The sequence below is a fragment of the Solea solea genome, chromosome 19 (genome assembly GCF_958295425.1).
Source record: "Solea solea chromosome 19, fSolSol10.1, whole genome shotgun sequence".
In the NCBI taxonomy this organism is placed as follows: Eukaryota; Metazoa; Chordata; class Actinopteri; order Pleuronectiformes; family Soleidae; genus Solea; species Solea solea.
In genome coordinates, this window is record NC_081152.1 from 15,223,603 (window position 1) to 15,242,713 (window position 19,111).

At 41.5% G+C, this 19,111-nt stretch overlaps 1 protein-coding gene across 1 annotated transcript in view; it reads right to left on the reverse strand.

The window, feature by feature from the left end:
- The window catches only part of si:dkey-112m2.1 (transmembrane protein 132C), a 139,335-nt gene that overhangs the window by 25,104 nt on the left and 95,120 nt on the right, over positions 1 to 19,111 (reverse strand). The window contains exon 5 of the mRNA XM_058618193.1: positions 6,249 to 6,438. Within this exon, the coding sequence (XP_058474176.1) occupies positions 6,249 to 6,438 (190 nt within the window). The remainder of the gene's footprint in view (positions 1 to 6,248; positions 6,439 to 19,111) is intronic.

Sequence of the window (19,111 nt, forward strand, 5' to 3'; positions counted from 1 at the left end):
ATAGTTTTTTATGTTAATTTTATCAAAACCACATTTATTCAGAATGGCTTTTAAAATTCAGTAGCATGGCAATGCTTTCCCTCTGTTCTTAATTGTACATTTCCCCTATTTTTATTGGTATCCCTTACTGTTTAATGGTGTATTTAACTTATTGAGTGTTTTTTATTCTTTCTTTTTATGTGAAGCACTTTGAGTACCTTACAGATATTGTAAAGTGCTTTGTAAATAAACATTGAGTGATTTGGATTGATTTTATAATGCAGTTGTGTAACCTGTGTATCCACACGTACTATCCCCATTGAGTCCCCAGTCTTTACATTATACTGTACGTCCCTTATACTAAAACATTATGTTTGGTGGTGAAGGAGAAGCACAGCTTTCTATGACAGGTATACGTTTGTTTAACGATAAGATAATAATATGAATAGATAAGATATAATATGAATATCCATATCTTGTATGCACAATTTATTATAAACACTTTTGGGGGCTTTAGGGCCTCCTACAGTACATGTTGTCTATCAAATTTAAATCAATCTTATTTTATGCATTTTTCCAAATGCAAAGCAGCAAATATATACAGAGATTCCCTGGCTTCTGACTCATGTTAACGGGTCATTTAGTAACGAATAAATGATTATGTTTCAGGTGAAAAGAGTGACTTCACAGAGAATTGTCATCTGATGCTGCAGTTCATCTCAGGGTTAAGGGAGCTTTGCAGCTACTTTCAGCTGTGTTGGCTTTTCCAAATCCATGACTGCACTGTTTTCTGTTCGTAGACCAAATTAGAGACTGTAGCTGGTGAAAATAGTGGGGCATTTAGTCTTTTTTCTTCAGCCTAAATAAAACCATCGAGTGGTAAACAAGCAATGGAGCAAAACAAAAAAACTGTTGTTAGGCTGGACAGAGTTCTGTCTTCCTGTCTCTCTCTTATAGCTCCAGTATTGATTGAATCCACCAGTGGGGAGAATTAAATGGCGAATTAATGTTGTCAGAATGCACAGGAGAAAAATAGAGCATTTAATTAGACGCCCATATATACACAGGGACTTAATCAAGCTATAAGGAATGTAATGGCCGCATGCAGATGGCTAATGCTGCCTTGAGGACACTTAACATACCAGTGGATAACTTTTCTATGCAGCCTATTATTGCTCTGCCAAGCCATTTCCAAACACAGCTCCTGACAGAGTGACAGTGTGACTGATGGCAGTGGCTAGAATATCGCTGGCTCCTCCCGATGCTGCGGTAGCACTGTGTGTAAATTACAGATATGAGCGCTGCTTTCTTTTATCGGCTTCTCTGGCCTGCAGAGGACACAACTTCTTAATACTTCTGCCGTCCCTGCTGCCTCAGTCTGCCGCTGTCTGTCCGACAATGGCGTGGGGACCGAACTCTAATCATCACTGGAGACAAAGCAAAGACTTGAGATTAAAAACGGTCAAAGTCAACTGGTTTGAAAAACAGCAGTGCCTAATGACCCTAATTCTCACTTGATTTGCAACGGTGGACAATTCCTTGGGAAGTTCGCGGTCTCGGTGTCTAATTTTTGCTCGACTTAAAATGCGCATCATTTCAATTTTGTAAATTATTTTCCCATTTAGAGGAAAATAGACGATAAAGCAGAGCACTTACGAGCGGACACCAGTGTGACGGCAGCTGGTTTAATGCAGCAGAATTAGTTTCATTTCCACACACACACACACACACACACACGCCAATTAGTGATAGTGAATTTGACCTCTGCATCTAGCCCATCCTTCTTTTACACACCAGTAGTGAACATGCACAAACTGGCACAGGAGCGGCGGGCAGCACTTATCTGCACCCGGGGAGCAATGGAGAGTTGGTAACTTGTTTGACCTGCCACTGGATTTGAACCGGCAACAATCAGTTACAAGCCCAATTCCCTTCTGCTTGACCATCGGCTGCCAGGTTCAAAAACTAAAATGGCAGCTGCGAAATCTCGAGGCTCCACAACAAAAGGCGGTTTGTTTTGCAACCGAATGACACCGCCCCTCTTTTATATACAGTCCTTGAGTCTACGGCGTTCACTGGTGACCTAATTAAATAAAAAAGGGAAAGGGAACAAGAAAAAGTTACAGTTAAGCTTCCTTCTAATGTCCCTGGTCGCGTGGTTGTGTGCCAATGAGCACAAAGCTAACGTTATCCAAGTCTGAAATGCAGTGAGTTTTAGAGGCTATGAATAAAAAGCTAATGATAGCATTTGGGATGTACAGTAAACAGTGATGGGGCCACACTGGCTGTCTCTTTTAATGAGAGAACAGAGCGGCACGGCGCAGCAAGAGAGAGATCAAAAATTCATGGGAGGATGCAGTAAAAGCAGTGTTATCTCTCTTGGCATGCTCTCTGCATGTGCTGTCTTTCAAGCTTAGTAAAGAAACACTGTGACCGCGTCTCTCTCTCTCTCTCTCTCTCTCTCTCCATCTACCTTATTGCCTTTTTAGTCGCACTCTATCTCTTTAGAATCAAAGTAAACAAAGACATAATAGGCAAAGAAGACACAGGCAGGTGATATTTGCGACCCCAGAGTAGGCTTTTTCAAGACGAGTTCAGCGAGGTCTGTTAGTCAAGTCTCGAAGAGGTAAAAACTATAACGGGGCAGTGTTTCTATATGTAAAGACAGTTTCTTCTCATCCTTTCTCCTTCATTTCCCACTTTTGATCATCCGAGAGCCCTCGTGTCATTAAATCTATTTTAAAACATTTCAAAGAAAAGTATCTGATGAACCACCGGGGCTAACAGCCTCTAAAAGATACACCACAGTACAGAAAACTTTACATGAATTTGCTCAGATCCACACACACACACAAAAAACACCCTCTTATTCCAATTGAAGATAGAGTCCTTTTTCCAAAACAAATCAACTTGATATTAAAAGTTCGTCAATATAACGTGTCATTTCCTGATATCAGCAGAGCAATCTCTCTTGCTCCGCGCAGTCGGGAGATAATGACTCATCGGACAGCTCTGACACAGGAAAATTGCTTCGAGAACAAAACAAAGTTAAATTGAATGTTTAATTACTGGGTGAAGTAAGTGTTCTCTGCAGCGTATTGACCACTAAGCTCGCATTTCGAAAAAATGCAGTCAAGCCACAAAAGGCAAAAATAGTGACTAATTGATTGAATAACCGCCTACGACCTTTTTCTGAATTGATGGGCTTTGTTTATTGCGGCAGGGTGAGTCTTTAGTGTTTGCCAGGAGAATGGGTGTCCTGCTCAAATCGCACAGATTTTCTGTCTGAAGTCAGACAGACTTAGATTTCGACCATCTTTTGAAAGAAAAAGTGTTTTTATTTTATTTTATTTTATTTTAACCTCTCTCAGCCTGTGCTGAGTTAACATATTGTATGTGTCACAGTTTCACTACTCAGTTATCCTCCAGCACTGTTGCAGCTGTTCATTTGAGACATTTAGCCATTTGGAGAAACCTCAGCTCTCTGTTTCCTGTTCGCCGGGCAGATATCACAAGAACGTGTGTGTGTGTGTGTGTGAAGCCCAGAGGTGATCAGATAGTATTCTGTGCACAGACACGCTCTGCAAACTAACAAAGATAACAGTTTGTCTGCTCACAGGCTTTGCTACAAAGGTGAAGTATCATTTAATTGTTGTTTCTGACTTAAATTAAGTACAGGAAACTCCACTACCTGACTGTGCAAATGCCATGTGGATGCTATTTTCCTTTATAAATGTGCATTACATTACAAAAAGTTTTTTTTTAACACTGCAAATTAAGCCAATCCGCTCCATACGACTCTCTTTTAAGCATGGCAGTGTTTGGATCTCGCGTCGCTAGGTGACGTTGCCGTTCTTCGTTTTATGTCGAGACAGATGGCGGCGACAGCGGAACATTAACGAGTAAAGCGAGGCGGCCGCAGGTTGTGGCATGACTGAAAACACAAAGAAGCGCTGACAAAAAGTCTGCTGCTCAAAAACTACAGCAGCTTCAAGCAGCTTCAAGGGACTCACTGTTTCTCACCGTAAATGTAAAAAAATCACAAGTTATCCTACGTTGGAGCAACATAAATGTACATTACCATGGAGAAACTTCAAGACACTTGTCCAGATTGCATTGCATGTGCATATGAGAAGGACCACGTCGGCAGTTTTTAAAATCCCGAGGTGCACTTTGGCACTTTCGATCAGATATATATATATATATATATATATATATATATATATATATATATATATATATATATATACATATCTACTGTAGGTTGGTATTCTGTCATAAGCGTTATTAGACACTAAAGACCCCAGTCAGTGTTGAATTTAGTAAAAGCCTGCACTTACCCGTCACAATATTATTATTATTATCATGTTACTGCCTGCAGTCTTTCTTCATGCAGTTATTTAATTCGTGATGCAACTTTTTGAATAAAATAAATCAGCTCTTTATTAATGAGCTCTTCCAAGATGTGCATCAGACAACATTCCCTTCATCAAAGTGTCATCACTTCCATGTGGACAAAGACAGCTGCTCACCTTTTAAACACACATTAAAAGTTGAAAAGTGTTGAAGTCAAAGTCTCAAGGCTACTTCATTGGCCAGAAACCATAATTTGGGACTGTACTGCTTGCCTCATCAAATTGCCATAATAAAAGTTTACGAAGTGCTCGGAGGCATTTGATTTTTTTTAATGTGGCCATTATCTTGAAGGAAAATTAAAACTATTCTTACCTCTTTCCTGCATACTGAGTAGTTTTCCTTTCAATTTGAGAAGAAGAAGAAGAAAAAAAACACCCAAACAATTACACGACAATTGCTCATGTTTACAGAGTAATTAGCAATTACGCTGTAATCACCCATGTTTGGAGTGTTGAAATCCAATTAATTAACTTATCAGACAGCTGTCCAGAACTAGGAGCGGACAGATTGCGTGCAATTTAAAAAGGACAAGCTTTGTGTTCAAAAAAATAAAAATAAAAATACTTGGGACTCTTCTTCTTCTTTTGAAAGGGGTTGTCACAATTTATTATAATTTTCTCTATCATCATAACTAAATCATCTAAATGTGCTGATGGCTTTTGCACAGTCAGAAAAAACAACATTGTGCACCAGATTTGTCAAGTGGTATAAAAAAAAAAACAACCACAAGCTGTGCGATTATAAGAAAACATCCGTGGTGTCACGGCGAGGAGCAGTTCTCATTTATGGAACTCTAATGAGGCGCATGTTTGGCTTCTATTATGTTTACCTGTTTCGCTCAATCTGTCAGAATGTGCGATTTTCTTCACTTTTCTTGATTCATTCCTCTACCAGAGGGAAGTCGGGGGGGATATGAGGACAGTGAAACCATTTTCTAGCGCTGCATCATTTTTTTTTACCAACGTTTTGAGATGAAATAATGACTACCCCGGCTTTAATCTGAGCCCATTAAATCCTCAGTTGAACTGTGCAGAAATCATGACCCGTTTACGTCAACGTTCCCCAGTTTTAGGGACAGTAACTTCAAACGTAAACACGGATCCCCCTCAGAGTCTGAGACGAAAATAAATGCACTAAAGCTTAGAGACATTGTTATATTTCAGGAACGATGTCCAACAATCCTTTTGTGATCTGGTCTCATTTACGTTAAAGCTGCAGTGCCTTAGAACAGAAATTATATTATTTGCCGCGCTGTGTCCTAGGAGTGGGGAAAAACATTGATTCCCAAATGCATCCGTTGTAAAGCAGTTGTAACTTTCCAGATTACACGTTTTCATTTAGTTTAATAAAAGATAATGGACATGAATTTAAACTCTTGTTTCTCACGACAAATGCACTGCTGTTAAAAATAGCGGCGGGTAAGTGGTGAGTGATCACCGAGTGATTCCCACCCCTGCTATGTCCTTCATCTGCAAAGGGGCTCTGTCAAGCAATACTATCAGACCTGACTGAGGAAGTGTTTGTCTATACAATGAGAGGAAGCATTGAACGGGGAGGAGAATTTCACTCCCGAAACTTCTCACGGGCACTTCTTTGTCTTTTCACTTTATTAGAGCAATGTTCCCGTTGCCTGTGTTTGTCTTGACACGGAACACATCACTTCCTGTGTGCAGCGTGGGGAATGTTAAACACAGCTATAGAGAGAGTCGCGAAAAGCTGTGACGTTTAATCATAATTGTGTAAACCCTTTTTTATAACCGCTTTGGGTGCTTTATTTTCAAAACAAAACACAAATTGTACATAAACGCACACAATGAGCTCCCACTCACACCGCTCAGCCACCCAGTCCTTACCATGGCCAGTGGCACGATTCCACCCAAGTCCTGCGGTGCCAGGCGGATGTGGGTCTGCACCTCACTGGTCACAGTGCGAGTGAGTGGGTACTCCACCTGCCATGTCACTTCCCTCCCTCCCTGAGGCACCATCAGTCCGTTGACTTCCAGGTCCACCTGCAGCACTCGCTGGTAACCCGCCGCCTCCACTCTGCAAGCAAAGGGAGAGACAGACAAAGAGGGAGAGACAGTTGATGTGTGTGTGTCACGAGTGGGTTTGGATAAAAGGGACGACAGAGAATGATAAGCAGCAATCAGACAAGAACAGGTGAAAAGGGGCAAAAGAGAAACGAAAACAATGGGGGGAGGAGGGGGGGAGTGTGACCTACAGAGAAATGGCTAAACGAAAGATAAAAGGTATGTTTATTATTACTGAGAAAAGGAATGAAGAAAAAGAGAGGCAACACGGAGGAAGAATCACGTTAAAGAAGGGCGGAGGGAAGGAGAGAGAGAGCGCGAGAATAAAGGGAATTGGTTGTTATTGTCCATTAACAGGAGTGTGTGGTGGGCGGAAGGAAATGAATAGTACACTTTAATCAGGTGTAAAAAAAGAAAACATGTAAGATGAATTCTTTGTGGTGGTAATGGTGCTGCAGTGCTGCAAGCAGAGGCGCCGCGCTGCAGGGTTTGAATATGTCTTCCTTAAAGTGTAAGCAACACATTCCCCATCCCAGAATCTGATATGAAACTAATCGCAACACCATTGAAATTCATTCTCACATCCGCACTCGACCAGGATGCTGACAGGAAAAAAAAGCTATTTATTTTTCCATATTTGCAATACGGGAGCCTCTCTTGCAGAGATTGCCACGGCCAAGCGAATAATTTTCTCTTAGCTGATGGAGACGCAAACAAAGCAGAAAAACAATGAATGCAAAATAAAATCCTCCAAACTCATTTGATTTGCTGAGTGCTAAGTTTGATCAAGTAGCAGCAGCCCGCCTCGCTCAGGTATTCCTCAGTGTGGTCAAAAACTTTGTCTTTTTGCAAAACATCTTTTCCAGCAGACAGACGCCGGATAAACACCGTGTCTTGAAAAACACAATTTGCACTTGGGGATCCCGGAGTGGCTCACAGACCCAAACATTCACGCTGTTTCTGATGGTAGAAACAGAAAGTAAAGGGGGATTTGAGAGCCAACAGACACGTCTTTAATGCTGTCCTGAACAGTCGTGTGTTTGCTGTTTTGGTTGTGAGACGATTTAAACGAGGCTCGAGGAGAGACACCCAGACTGGGCTGAGCATGTGTTTTGGAGACTGTTGGGGTTGGAGTGTGTGTGTGAGATCCAAGGATTCCCTTGAACATATTTTAGCCAAGCTTGCATTTAAACCTCCCCCCCCCCCCCCGACACACACATCTCCTTCTCTTGTGTGTTCAAAACTCAGACACCAGCCCGACTTCAAAGTGCAGATTTAAGGATCCACTCTGGTGAAAACGTACTAGCACGAACTCGCTTTAACTAGCTTTGGAAAGTGAATGAAAACAGAGCGAATAGGAAACAGCAAAGCTTTCTTTTCAGTTATAGTAAGTAATTATCAATTTAACTTTATCTTTATTTTTCCTCCGAAATTCAGGGATGCAATTTTCCTGCAGAATTACACAGGTATAAACTGAGTTCACAGCCAAAACAACATTCATTTCACTTTAGAGATTTAACAGATGGACAAATTCATTTTCCTTTCATTTGTAGATAGTCAAAACATTACGAGAGCGTTTTTTTTTACTTTTATGATTCTATTTACCAGTCAAGTATTTTTCAGTAAAAGAAATAGCATCTGTTTTTCCGGCAGCTCATTACGCTCTGTCACTATTTAGCATCTTCCTCTGCTTTCCTCACTTCACATTTATGCTTAAATAAGTTAAACCTAGGGATTGGACTATAAAAAAATAATTGTTTCCTGAATATTTCTATGAAATCTGCTGTGATTAAACTACCAAGAAAACGTCATATGAAAAGGACCACGTTGGCAATTTTCAAAATCACGAGGTGCACTTGACGCAATTTTCCGCCGCTTGAAATCCACAATCAAAGTGAAACGTTCCAAAGTGAAAACAGAGGGAATAAAAACGCTGAGAGCAAACCTCTCACACTCGCCACACTGTAGACTGGAGTTATATATGGTTTCACAGCTCAATGGATTTGTTGAGAAATCCCCACATTTGGGATTTCGCTGTGGAGTATCAGCCACTTGCCGGAGCTCAAGTACATCCATCACGTCAGTTTCTTTTCTCAGACAGAAACTCGGAGCGCTGCAGAGCCGCAGTGGGACATCCTCCTCGACTGCTTGACAGCACGCCGAAATCCCCACACAGCCCAGAGGTAGTGACTGCAGTGATTATGCAGTTTATGCTTGTAGGTGCATAATTACGGCCAAATCAATTATCGGCGGTGCACGGTCCTGCTTAAAAAAAACGAAGATGTAGACGGACATTGCTTTAGTGCTGAACAATATACAACTCGCCCTGTGTGTGTGCATATTCAGTCTGTCCCTCCAGTCCTCCCTCACCTGCAGTGTTGTGTGGCCTCCAATAGAGGGTGGTGCTCTCTCTCTCTCTACCGCCCTCCCTCCCCCCCCCAACCACCCCCCTTTCAACCAGAATGTGTTTGGGATGATAAATGTCCACAGCCCACCGGTTGGAGAGGTCAGCCGGCTTCCTCCATGTCTCATTAGAAGCGTATCTGCACCGTGTGCCCTTTTCTCTGCACAATTACCATACAATTCAATACACATCACTTCTTCTGCCCTGACTCCTGGATGGAGATGGGAACAAGAGGTGAGTGCAGAGACAGGAGGTGGAGAAAAAAAAATAAATAAAATAAAACCAAAAACTAAAAACAACAATAGAGCGGAAACAGGTTTAGAAGGTCTAGCGTGAAAGCACGATCTCTACTGGGATCACAGAACAATGCCCGAGTATCATTGTAGATTTGTTGTGGTGAACTAAGGTAGAAAATCTGTTGTGTCATTTTGTGGGAGCTTCTGAGTTATCTCCATTTGTCGGTGCTATTGTTGTGTGTGAAGGCACAAACGGAACAAGGTAAAAGAAGACACGCAGCGGAAGAGACATGTACATTTTCCTGTAACCTACATTTCAATTACACCCTCGTAACACCCAAAGCGGTCCCCGGGTGGCGTAACAGCAAAACAAAAAGGGAAAAAAGAAAAAGGAATGAAATTTCTAGTATTTGAAAACAGAAAAATAAAAGAGAAGCCGAGCAACACAAAAGCCTGGTTAAACTTGTAACCGTGTTTCCCTCTTTTCTCTCTCTCTCTCTCTCTCTCTCAACACCTTTGTGGATAGTTGGCTCTGAGAAAAGTAGTGAAAAGAAAAGTCTGCTGTCTCTATTGGAGGCCCAAAGGGGTTCCTTTCATGCACAGCAGTGACTCAGTTAGCACTGACAACAACGATACATCAAAGACCTGAATTCATTTCAAAACAGCGAATCACCGCGAGTTTAGCAGGTCCATGGTGTAAACGCTCTAATGGCCTCTGCAGATGGATATTGCAGCTTTTATTTTATTTTTTTGGTCGGGACCAAGGTCAATTTTTCACGTTTGTACCAGTCGGAGGGAAAACTTCCGACTGGTCCAAACGTATCCCACCAGAATGAGTATTCGCGGTGAGACGTTAAACTATTCAAATCAGCGAATGCACACAGCTGGGACAAACAAGACCTTCCTCCAAACATGAAACTGTCTGACTGGGCGTGTTCACACCCAACAGTCCTAACCTGACGTGATGCAGTGTTTCATGTTTTGGCTGCTTTAGTTTTATGTTCACAAAGGCAAATCAGTGGCAGGACACAAGGTTGGTGTAGAGGTTAGCACTCTTTGCCTTTGCAGCAAGAAGACGCGGGTTCACGACCTGCTCGTAACGAGGGTCTTTCTGCATGTTGTCCGCGTGTTAGCGTGGGATTGGCACATGTGGAGGATAAAGAGGTAGAAGACGCATGGATATGGATGTATGGAGCATCAGCAGGTTATAAAGATCGCCAGCACCGCCGCTCGTGTGATACTCTCCGCGAGACCGTGCACCAATGCTCAGTATCGGTGTTGTCATCTACATCCCCCATTGAGGAAATGGGTGAACTGCTGATAAATGGATCTAAATCAGAGGACTTACGCCATGAACGGCATCCATCATCAGGCTCTAGGAGGAGCCAACTCCTCCTCCTCCTCCTCCTCCTCCAGACTAGATAACACCTGTAGCCCAGCCTGAGGCAGCCGGTATTTTTCTACCTCACAGGCTCGAGCATCTATAGTGCCAGGAGTCTGCATATAGGGCTGCAAGTAACGACTATGTCCATAATCAATTAATCTGTCGATTATTTTCACGATTAATCGAGTAATCGCTTGGTCCATAAAATGTCAGATAATGTTGATCAGTGTTTGTCAAACCAAAATGATTCAGTTTTTCATGATTTCTTTGTCATACGGAGCAAAGAAACCAGAAAATACTCACATTTGAGAAGCTGAAACAATCAGAGCTCTTGAAAAAAAGCTTCAAACCGATTAATCAATTATCACAATAGTTTAGTAATCGATTAATAATCGATGAATTGTTTCAGCTCTAGTAACGACTGTTTTCAAAATGATAATAAATTCATCTTTTGCCTTATTGAATGAAGTCACTCCGTGAAAAATATTGATTGATATTTCCCAAACTTAAAAATGATGGAATCCTCAAATATACGGAACATTCGGTTCAGTTGAGTGAACATCTGCGGAACAGAGAAAACTAATTTATCAAAATAGTTGACAGTGATTTATGAATCAATTCATTGCTTAATTGTTTCAGGTCTGATCTGCAGACGTGTGTGCGGGGTTTTCACTCGAGAGCATTCATTTATTATACACAACAATTTCTGTGCGACTGTGGTTCAGGCGAACAAGAGGAGAGGACGCCCTGCGTGGAAAACGCATTTCAAGACGGACGTGCTGTAGGACGCATTGAAGGGAACTCTGACTGGAGATACAAGCCGTGTTTTTATACAACGGGCACTTTGTTGCTATTTATGTACGTGCAGCTGGAGTCTCTGCAGTGTTGTGTTGCAGCTAAGATCTGCCACTGGCAGGCTTGATAATTATGTAGTTGTTTGCGAGTGAAAACAGACAGATGTATTTTCCTTACAGCACAACAGCTGAACCAGCAATTGTCATTGATTCCAAACGTTTTGTTTGTCTCGTTGTCTTTAAGACGTCATCGCCAAAAACAGCCAACCATTCAAACGTAGTATTATTATTTTTCCAAGAAACACACAAATGCATTTATATTAGAAGTGCATGTTTTCTTAGTCAACAGTATGTACACATCTGTCTTGGCCATAATTGAATCCTGACCAGCACTAATTCAACAAATCCTGTGTGACTATGGAGAGGATGAGGTACTTCTGCTGGCCATCTGTCTCCTCACAAAGAAGCAGCTTCTGCTTTGACCCTCTCCTGTGTTAGGTGATTCTTCCTTTTCCGAAATCTTAATTAACAATACAACACAAGCAGAACTCCTACACGCTCTAGGTTGTAATCTTGGTCCTGCAAAATCCATTGGCGTTTTCATCTGATCAGTTTTTTTTATTTTGTCAAGATTTATTCAGCAAAAAGCAACTTCTGCTGCATGCACCCACAAAAATATTCCAGGTTTTGATAAGGACACATGCTGGCGCTTGGAATCAGTCGTGCAGGTATAATCTCCCCTGGTTGCTTTGTAACCTCACGGTGACAAAGCCCAGGAAGTCAAAGTGGCAGGAGAGAAACAATTTCAGCAAATCTCTCCCAAAACCAAAACTCCAGGCCTCCAAGTTTCTACACTCAGATGGAGATAACGGATTCCCTGGTTGTTTAGCTTCACACCATGTCAGGGGTATTGATCACATTACTCTCAGCAGCAAAGCAAATCAGAAGAGTTTGAACAGTTCCCTTTATCATAATCCACGTTCTGCAGTGTTTGAGTGGAATAACACGTGAGGACTGTTCCTCCCTTGCTTCCGCAGCTGCGTTAATTATTTGTCATTCACTTATTCACCAGCTGTGCTGGCAAAATCGTCAGTGGCTCCTCAAACAGAAGTTCATCTTGATTTTAATTGGCTTACGACCTCGAGGGAAGAGTTATTATAATAATAATACTACGTTCTAATAAATAAAACCTGGTGTCAACAAGATCCCCGTCGACCGCGTTTCAGTGTGTAGCTATAAAGGTCAGATTAACCACAGATGCAACCCCTGACTCAAGTTCAGCGGGAGCCAAACTGAATGTGTGTTTAATGAGGTCATTTAGCCCGGCACAGTTGAGGGTCATTAGAATATTATGATTTATAAATTAGGATGTGGTGGAGCAGAAACCATATTTTGTGAGTGTGTGTGTGTGTGTGTGTGTACATCTCAAGGGAGTCCAGGGCCTTCTCTAATGAGTTCCACTATCTCAGGTCTAATATCTGTCTCTTCTTTCCAGTAATGCTAATGAGATCCTATTGCAAGTAGCGGAGCTCGACCCCGACACTCATCCTCCACCGGGCTAGTGGACAGCAGAACCACTCCGAATGAGGTAGTTTGGAGGAGCTTGTTATTGCTAGGTCGTTAGGAGTTATTCAGCCATCAGGGCCAATGGAGGCCCCCGTAGGGGTTGAGAAGGTTGATATGCAGGGAGGCGTGAGAGAGAAAGAAAAATGCCATAAAATAAAACAAAAAGCTCAAGTAATAGTAAGTGATCTTGATTTATTCATTGTGAATTTTTTTTTTCCCCTAAAGACAGCTCGCTGAACTAAGTCACAGTTGTTAGTAATAAAGGTGCGGCACCTATAAAACACTAATCCTAACCTTGTGCTGTCTGGGGGAGGGGGGGGGGGGGTTCGCTTTCCGGTCGCTTTCCGTCCAGTGATGTCTATTTCATCTGAGCGGAATGGATGTGTTTATGGAGCAATAAACATTGACATATGACGGACAGATAATGAAAGAGATCATAAAATGAAATCCATGTCAGGAAGCAGGTGAAACGTAGAATCACCAATTTATGTTGGCGGGAGATTTCCCTCAGGATCTATCAAAGCCTCAACATCAGCCTCGTCCGTGTCTGCAGATTACTGTAGGTTGTAAGATTGAGCCTTCACCTGGATGCTTTGTTGACGCTGCTATTTTTGTGAATTATTATCATTATTATTATTATAATATGCTTTATACCTGATGAAATATAACTATTAGTGCTATCACAATGACCGTGTTAATTGCTGCATAAATGTGCAACGCGTTGCAAAGAAACGACACATTTATGGTGAAGACACTTTGCTAGAAGAAGACGAGGAGGAAAATCTCTGGTGGCTATGAGCCATGTCTAATCATAACTATATTTGGTAAATTCCCGAAATCTTAGAACCACGTGGATTTCAACAAGTCGATCAGCAGAGATCCAGCTGCGTCACAGAAAGTGTCCTCTTGAAATTTGACCTGTGACGCTCAAAACCTTCAGAGCCGTACCGGAAGGCAAAAAGTACGGCCGTACAGCTCGGTCTTCTCCTGCATCTACGGTAATATCTCTAATGATGGAAAGTTGATGAAATCACTCAGGTGTGTTGGAGCAAAGAAACATCTAAAACACTCAGGACAGGAGTCTCTGAGGACCAGGATTGGGAAACGTTATAAAATAATGTTGCTTTCACTTTATTTATTTTTTTTTTTTATATATATACAACAGACAGGCGAAGGACCATATTGTACCTTCATGGACCTTGATTTTTCCTCATGAAAATAAAACGTTTTCCGTAACAGGCGACTGCAGAATGCAGCGCCAAACACTCTCTCAGTGGACACCAGTGCAGGAGAGTATTTCCGTATTCCAATATAGGCTTTCGTGTTGAAGTCGAAATTGAAAGGGAGCTGCATAGAACAGCATAGCCTGTGTGGAGACAGCTCTAGCAGTAGCGTGATGAAATGTCAGACTGTTACAGGGAGACAACGTCGGGGTCAAGTACCGGCTTCACAAACAGTCTTCTATAGAATCTGTCTGTACACTTGTAGGAACCAGAAATGTTGTTTTGAGCCTTACAGTGGTTTTAAAAATGCTACGCCCTGTGAAGAGGTACGACGACGCAATGCTAAGCCCGATGTACCTATCGCGAAACACAACATTTCTCAAAAACATCCGACACCAACACAAAATATGAACTCGTTATGGTCCGAAAATAGACCTAGACAGTCTATAACTCCGCATTTTACCTTTAAGTATCATCATGAAGAAATGAATACAATTAATTGCTTCTTTTTTTTAAAAAAAAGTAATGTTTTGACAGCCTTATTAATTAAAATTCTGTTGAGCACACCTCTCTGATGTTAGGTTACTAGCACTGACTCTGGCGCAGTGACATGTACGTGACTGGCTTTGCAAGTTACACAACAAAAAGCAACATTCCCCCTCAAGAATATCTAACAGTAATTGTCAATGAAGCCTTGAAGCTCCAAAAATGATATTTGGGACAGCCCTTTTAGTTTGCTTTTCACAGTAGGCCTGCAGAGTGAAAATGGAGTTGGGGCAGAGGATGGAGAAAAAACAGAAATTCTGCAGTTCTTATCTTTGGTGTGTCTCCTCTTCGATACATCGTTCCGACATAACCCCCCCGTCTTCCCTGACCTCCCTGTCTTTTCCCTTCTCCTCTTCCGTGCACACCTGTGTTTCTCCCTCTCTCAACTGCCCGCTGATCTTCTCTTCTTTCCTCCTCGGCGCTATGTTTCTCTGATATTCCTCTCAAACGGTGTGTGAAATGAAAGAATTCGAGCATCTTACATGAAACAGATGTGGCACCATGCATCGGCCAATCAAAAAGCAGCATGGCCCACTCTGTGCCACATCGTAGCAAAAGCCAATCAGAGCTTGAAAATCGGCGGAGGAAACACAGAAAATTGGATATATAAACAACAAAGTAGAGAAACCACTGGTGAGCTCAACTCCGATGCGCTAAACACAACAACAGTCAGAGCAGACAGACACTGTCACAGTTATCACTTTATTTAAAGTATGCAAACACGTGATTTCTCATTTAAGTGCTACAAAATTGTCACGGACGAAAAATCTGTAAAAGTGGCAATTCTCCCCCCCTCCCCTCAACATTCTGTGTCAGGGAAAAAAAAAACAGCTTGTCACATAGCAACAGGGTGCCTGGAAATGTATGCAAATTGGTTTTAAGTAAAGAAAAACACGCATATCAGGGGAACGGTTCAAGTGTCTCATCAAAATGTAAACCCAGAGCACACGGGGCATAAACGTTACCCATCAAACACTGACACATTTCAAAGACCAGTCCTGTAAGTGAAATTGTTTTTGTTTTTTTTACCATAAATGCAAATATTAATGATGATTATATTGTCTTTTTACAACAATGTCGTCTTAAAAACAGCATGAACGACATTTTATACTAAGCACATTATCATACTCGTGTTAGTGTGGTGGCTGTGAGGGGGTTTATGGAGGGCAACAGTGAAGTCTTTGTTAAATCAAAAACACCTGTACTGCATTTTATTACTATTATTGTTATTATTATTATTATTATTATTATTATTGTTATTATGATGATAATAATAATATTGATAATAATAATAATAAGAGAAGCGTTTCCCAAAAATTGAAATATTTCCTGAACCAGGGCTAGCGATGTCCCTGAATTAGGTTTGGTTGATTAACTGCTGTAAGGAATTTAAGTGACGTAAGAGAATTCAGTAACTTAATTTCCATTTCTCTGGATCTCACGACGGTGCAGTCACGACTCGTGGGTGCACATCACACCATAGCACTGACGCAATAAGCAGGAGAAGAAGTCAAATGTGTCAAGAAGTGAAGCTAACTGACTGACTGCTGCTCCTTTGCCAGGTCAAAACACCTCGACTTGGGCAGAGGAGAGTGTGGTAACAGCCACGACGCTTAAGCTTGTGGATCACTACTACTTTTCAAAAGCATCTTCCAGTCCAGTAGGTAAAAATTGGGAAAACGCACCACATTTCCCCAAGTTAGTCAAGTCAATATCTGTGTATCCGACAAACATCTGTGTCATTTCCCCACAACTGGGCCACAGCTGTTCCAAGCAAAAGCCTTATTTAAGCTCACACTTATACGCTGCTAATGTACAACGTTTAAAAAACATTATTGAGGAAAAAGACATGCAATTAATGACGAACTAAGTATATTTAATGAGCTTAATGTTGCACCACAACTGTTGTGGTTCACTAAAACTTGTGAAAGAGAACAAATGGCCCTGTCGCCATTTAGCCTGCTCCTGAGACCCAGGCTGGTGGTTATGAGCCAAATCTCTCTCTAGGGGTCGCCACAGCAGATGATTTGGCTGAGATATCCTTCCTGACACCACCACTCCCATTTATCCAGGCTTAGGACTGGCACTAGGACGGCTGGGGTGAATTTCGAGTGTCCAATTAACAGTGAGCAATGGGGATTGGCTTCCTTGCTCAGGGGTTCCGCAGCCCTTGACCTGGCAGGGACTCAGACCAGCAAACCTCGGGGCCACAAGCCAAGTTCTCTATCCGCTTGGGTATGGGGCCCCCACGTGTAAAGCAGAGAAAACGACAAAACACAATCAACCACCTTATAAACAGCATCTTCTCTTCCCTTATTGATTTCTGTGAGCTGTAAGAGTGTTAGTAAAATTCTCCAGAGGGCTGTGGGGCTCATCCTTTTATCCCGGACAATAAGATCAACTCAGTGTGACTGGCTAATCTCCCCTCGGAGTCTCAACTCTCCACCAGAAGTGACACTTCCTCGTTTTTCCCCCCATGACGTGCACACATACACATAGATACGGCATTCACGGAGATGACAAGGGATTAGAGTGGCTTGCCCTTTCCATTATCTGCCTCTCGGTTGCAGAATGGTTCTTTTAAAGCCCATGATGTCCATGAATTTAGGCGTTTTTTTTTTTTTTTTGCAGCCGGAGAGGTATATGTATGTTTTTTATCTTTCTTTGTCTTTTTGTTTTCAATAGTTTTATGGTTCGCTGCTGGAAACACTGCAGTGTGATCACCACTAGCGTCTACATTCCACTCGCCTTTTCTCCACTGCTCTTCCAAGGAATGTCAAAGATCTACCCAGTAAAGGCAAAGCAGCACGTTTAAATACCTGAATATACATCTTAGCCATGCTCATACCTCAGATTTTTTTTCTGTGAGGTTGTAACAAAACAGTGCTGATCTGTGAAGTCTGAGCAATGTGTGCCTATGGTGAAAAGCTTTGGAAAGGATTTTGGATCATTTTAAATTTGAAACTTCAGCGTTTACTTTTGTGTAAGATTTTACCACACTTCACATTTACTCTTACACTAGCAATGCACGGTTTTCCAAAAAAAGAAGAAAAGAAAACTAAATTGACTGAAGGGCTGAATATGGCAAATGCAGCCTGACATGAGGGAAGAACTGCGGCCGGATATTGGACATGCGGATCCACACGTGGCCGTGGACTTCACAATGTGACCTTAAGAGTTATGAAAGGTTTTCTTCAATTCATTTAATTCATTGCTAATGTTCTCTAGCCATTACACTATGGTTTGAACCCAGATAATTATGTTCTAACTTCAAACTATAAAGATGCAGAGAAAAGTAGACCTGGATGATTTGGAATAAATATCTAATTATGTGATCTTTTGGGGGGTTTGAGTAAATATCATTGTGTAATATACTTCAAACATGGTGGAGCAGTAATATATGACTGAAAACTTTTTTTTACACAGAACAATCAAATGAAGAGCAATTCAATTGCAGCCTTTGCAATTTGCTAATTGTGTTGTGTCATATTTTGATTTCGGCTTGAAAGTGATTCATTCCGCACACAGAAACGTGAGCGACAAGACAGCGACCAAAAGCTGTAAACTTTAAGTAAATAATAAAGTTAATATGGTTTGGGGAAGTTATCACACTCTCATATATGCCCAATTGCTCACTTTAGTGTGTAACTTGAATTTAATCATTAATTTAATGCTATAAGAAATGGTAAAATGTCAGGATTGATAGCCGAGACTAACCAACAATCCCAGTATAATGTGTGCATATTGAAAATCAGTACTTACTTAGCACAATTAACCTTGTATCACATTAGGAGCAGAACAGTGCTTTGTGGGTGGTTGGGGGAATGTGAACAAGTCAGATCAGCACTATGACAACATGGCGTGAAATTAATGAATCGCTGCTAGTTATATGATAATGTAATAAGGGTCAGGCTATCATATAAATGAAAAGACTGGAGGGACTTTTGCTCTGAGGACAGTATCATGAACATTAACCCTGCCTTATGCACTAATAAGGTGGTCAAAAACATTAATTTCACCACAAGTTATTATAATTAATTTCCCCTGAATGAAGAAACCTTTTTTCCCACAAAAAAAAAAACACTAATGCAAATGAATACTGTATTACCGTTGCCAGGGGCGTAATTCTCGTGTCTCAATATGCTGTTCTCATCACAAAAGACCCTTGTTTACTCCAAAATTCAACAGAAAACGACTAAATTCCTGATGTACACTGAGATTAAAATGGCATTCTGGGCTTTCTCTGGGAAAACAAATAAAAACTGACAGTGACACACCACAGGGGAGGTTTAATAAAAGAGTTCTTTGTTTTTTTGTTTTTTTGGGGACCTGCGTGAATTAAACCAAAACATTAGCTTGATTTGGTATTTTCCAAGTGTGAGTCTGTTGTCGTCCATCTATCGTCTATTTTGTGACTTCTGCAAAATTATTGCTACTCCCCCCCCCCCGGGTGTCCATATAAGGAGTTATTCCCACAGCAAATTACCATGGGTGCACCTGCGTGAGCACTAAGGGTTAAATAAACCTCCAATA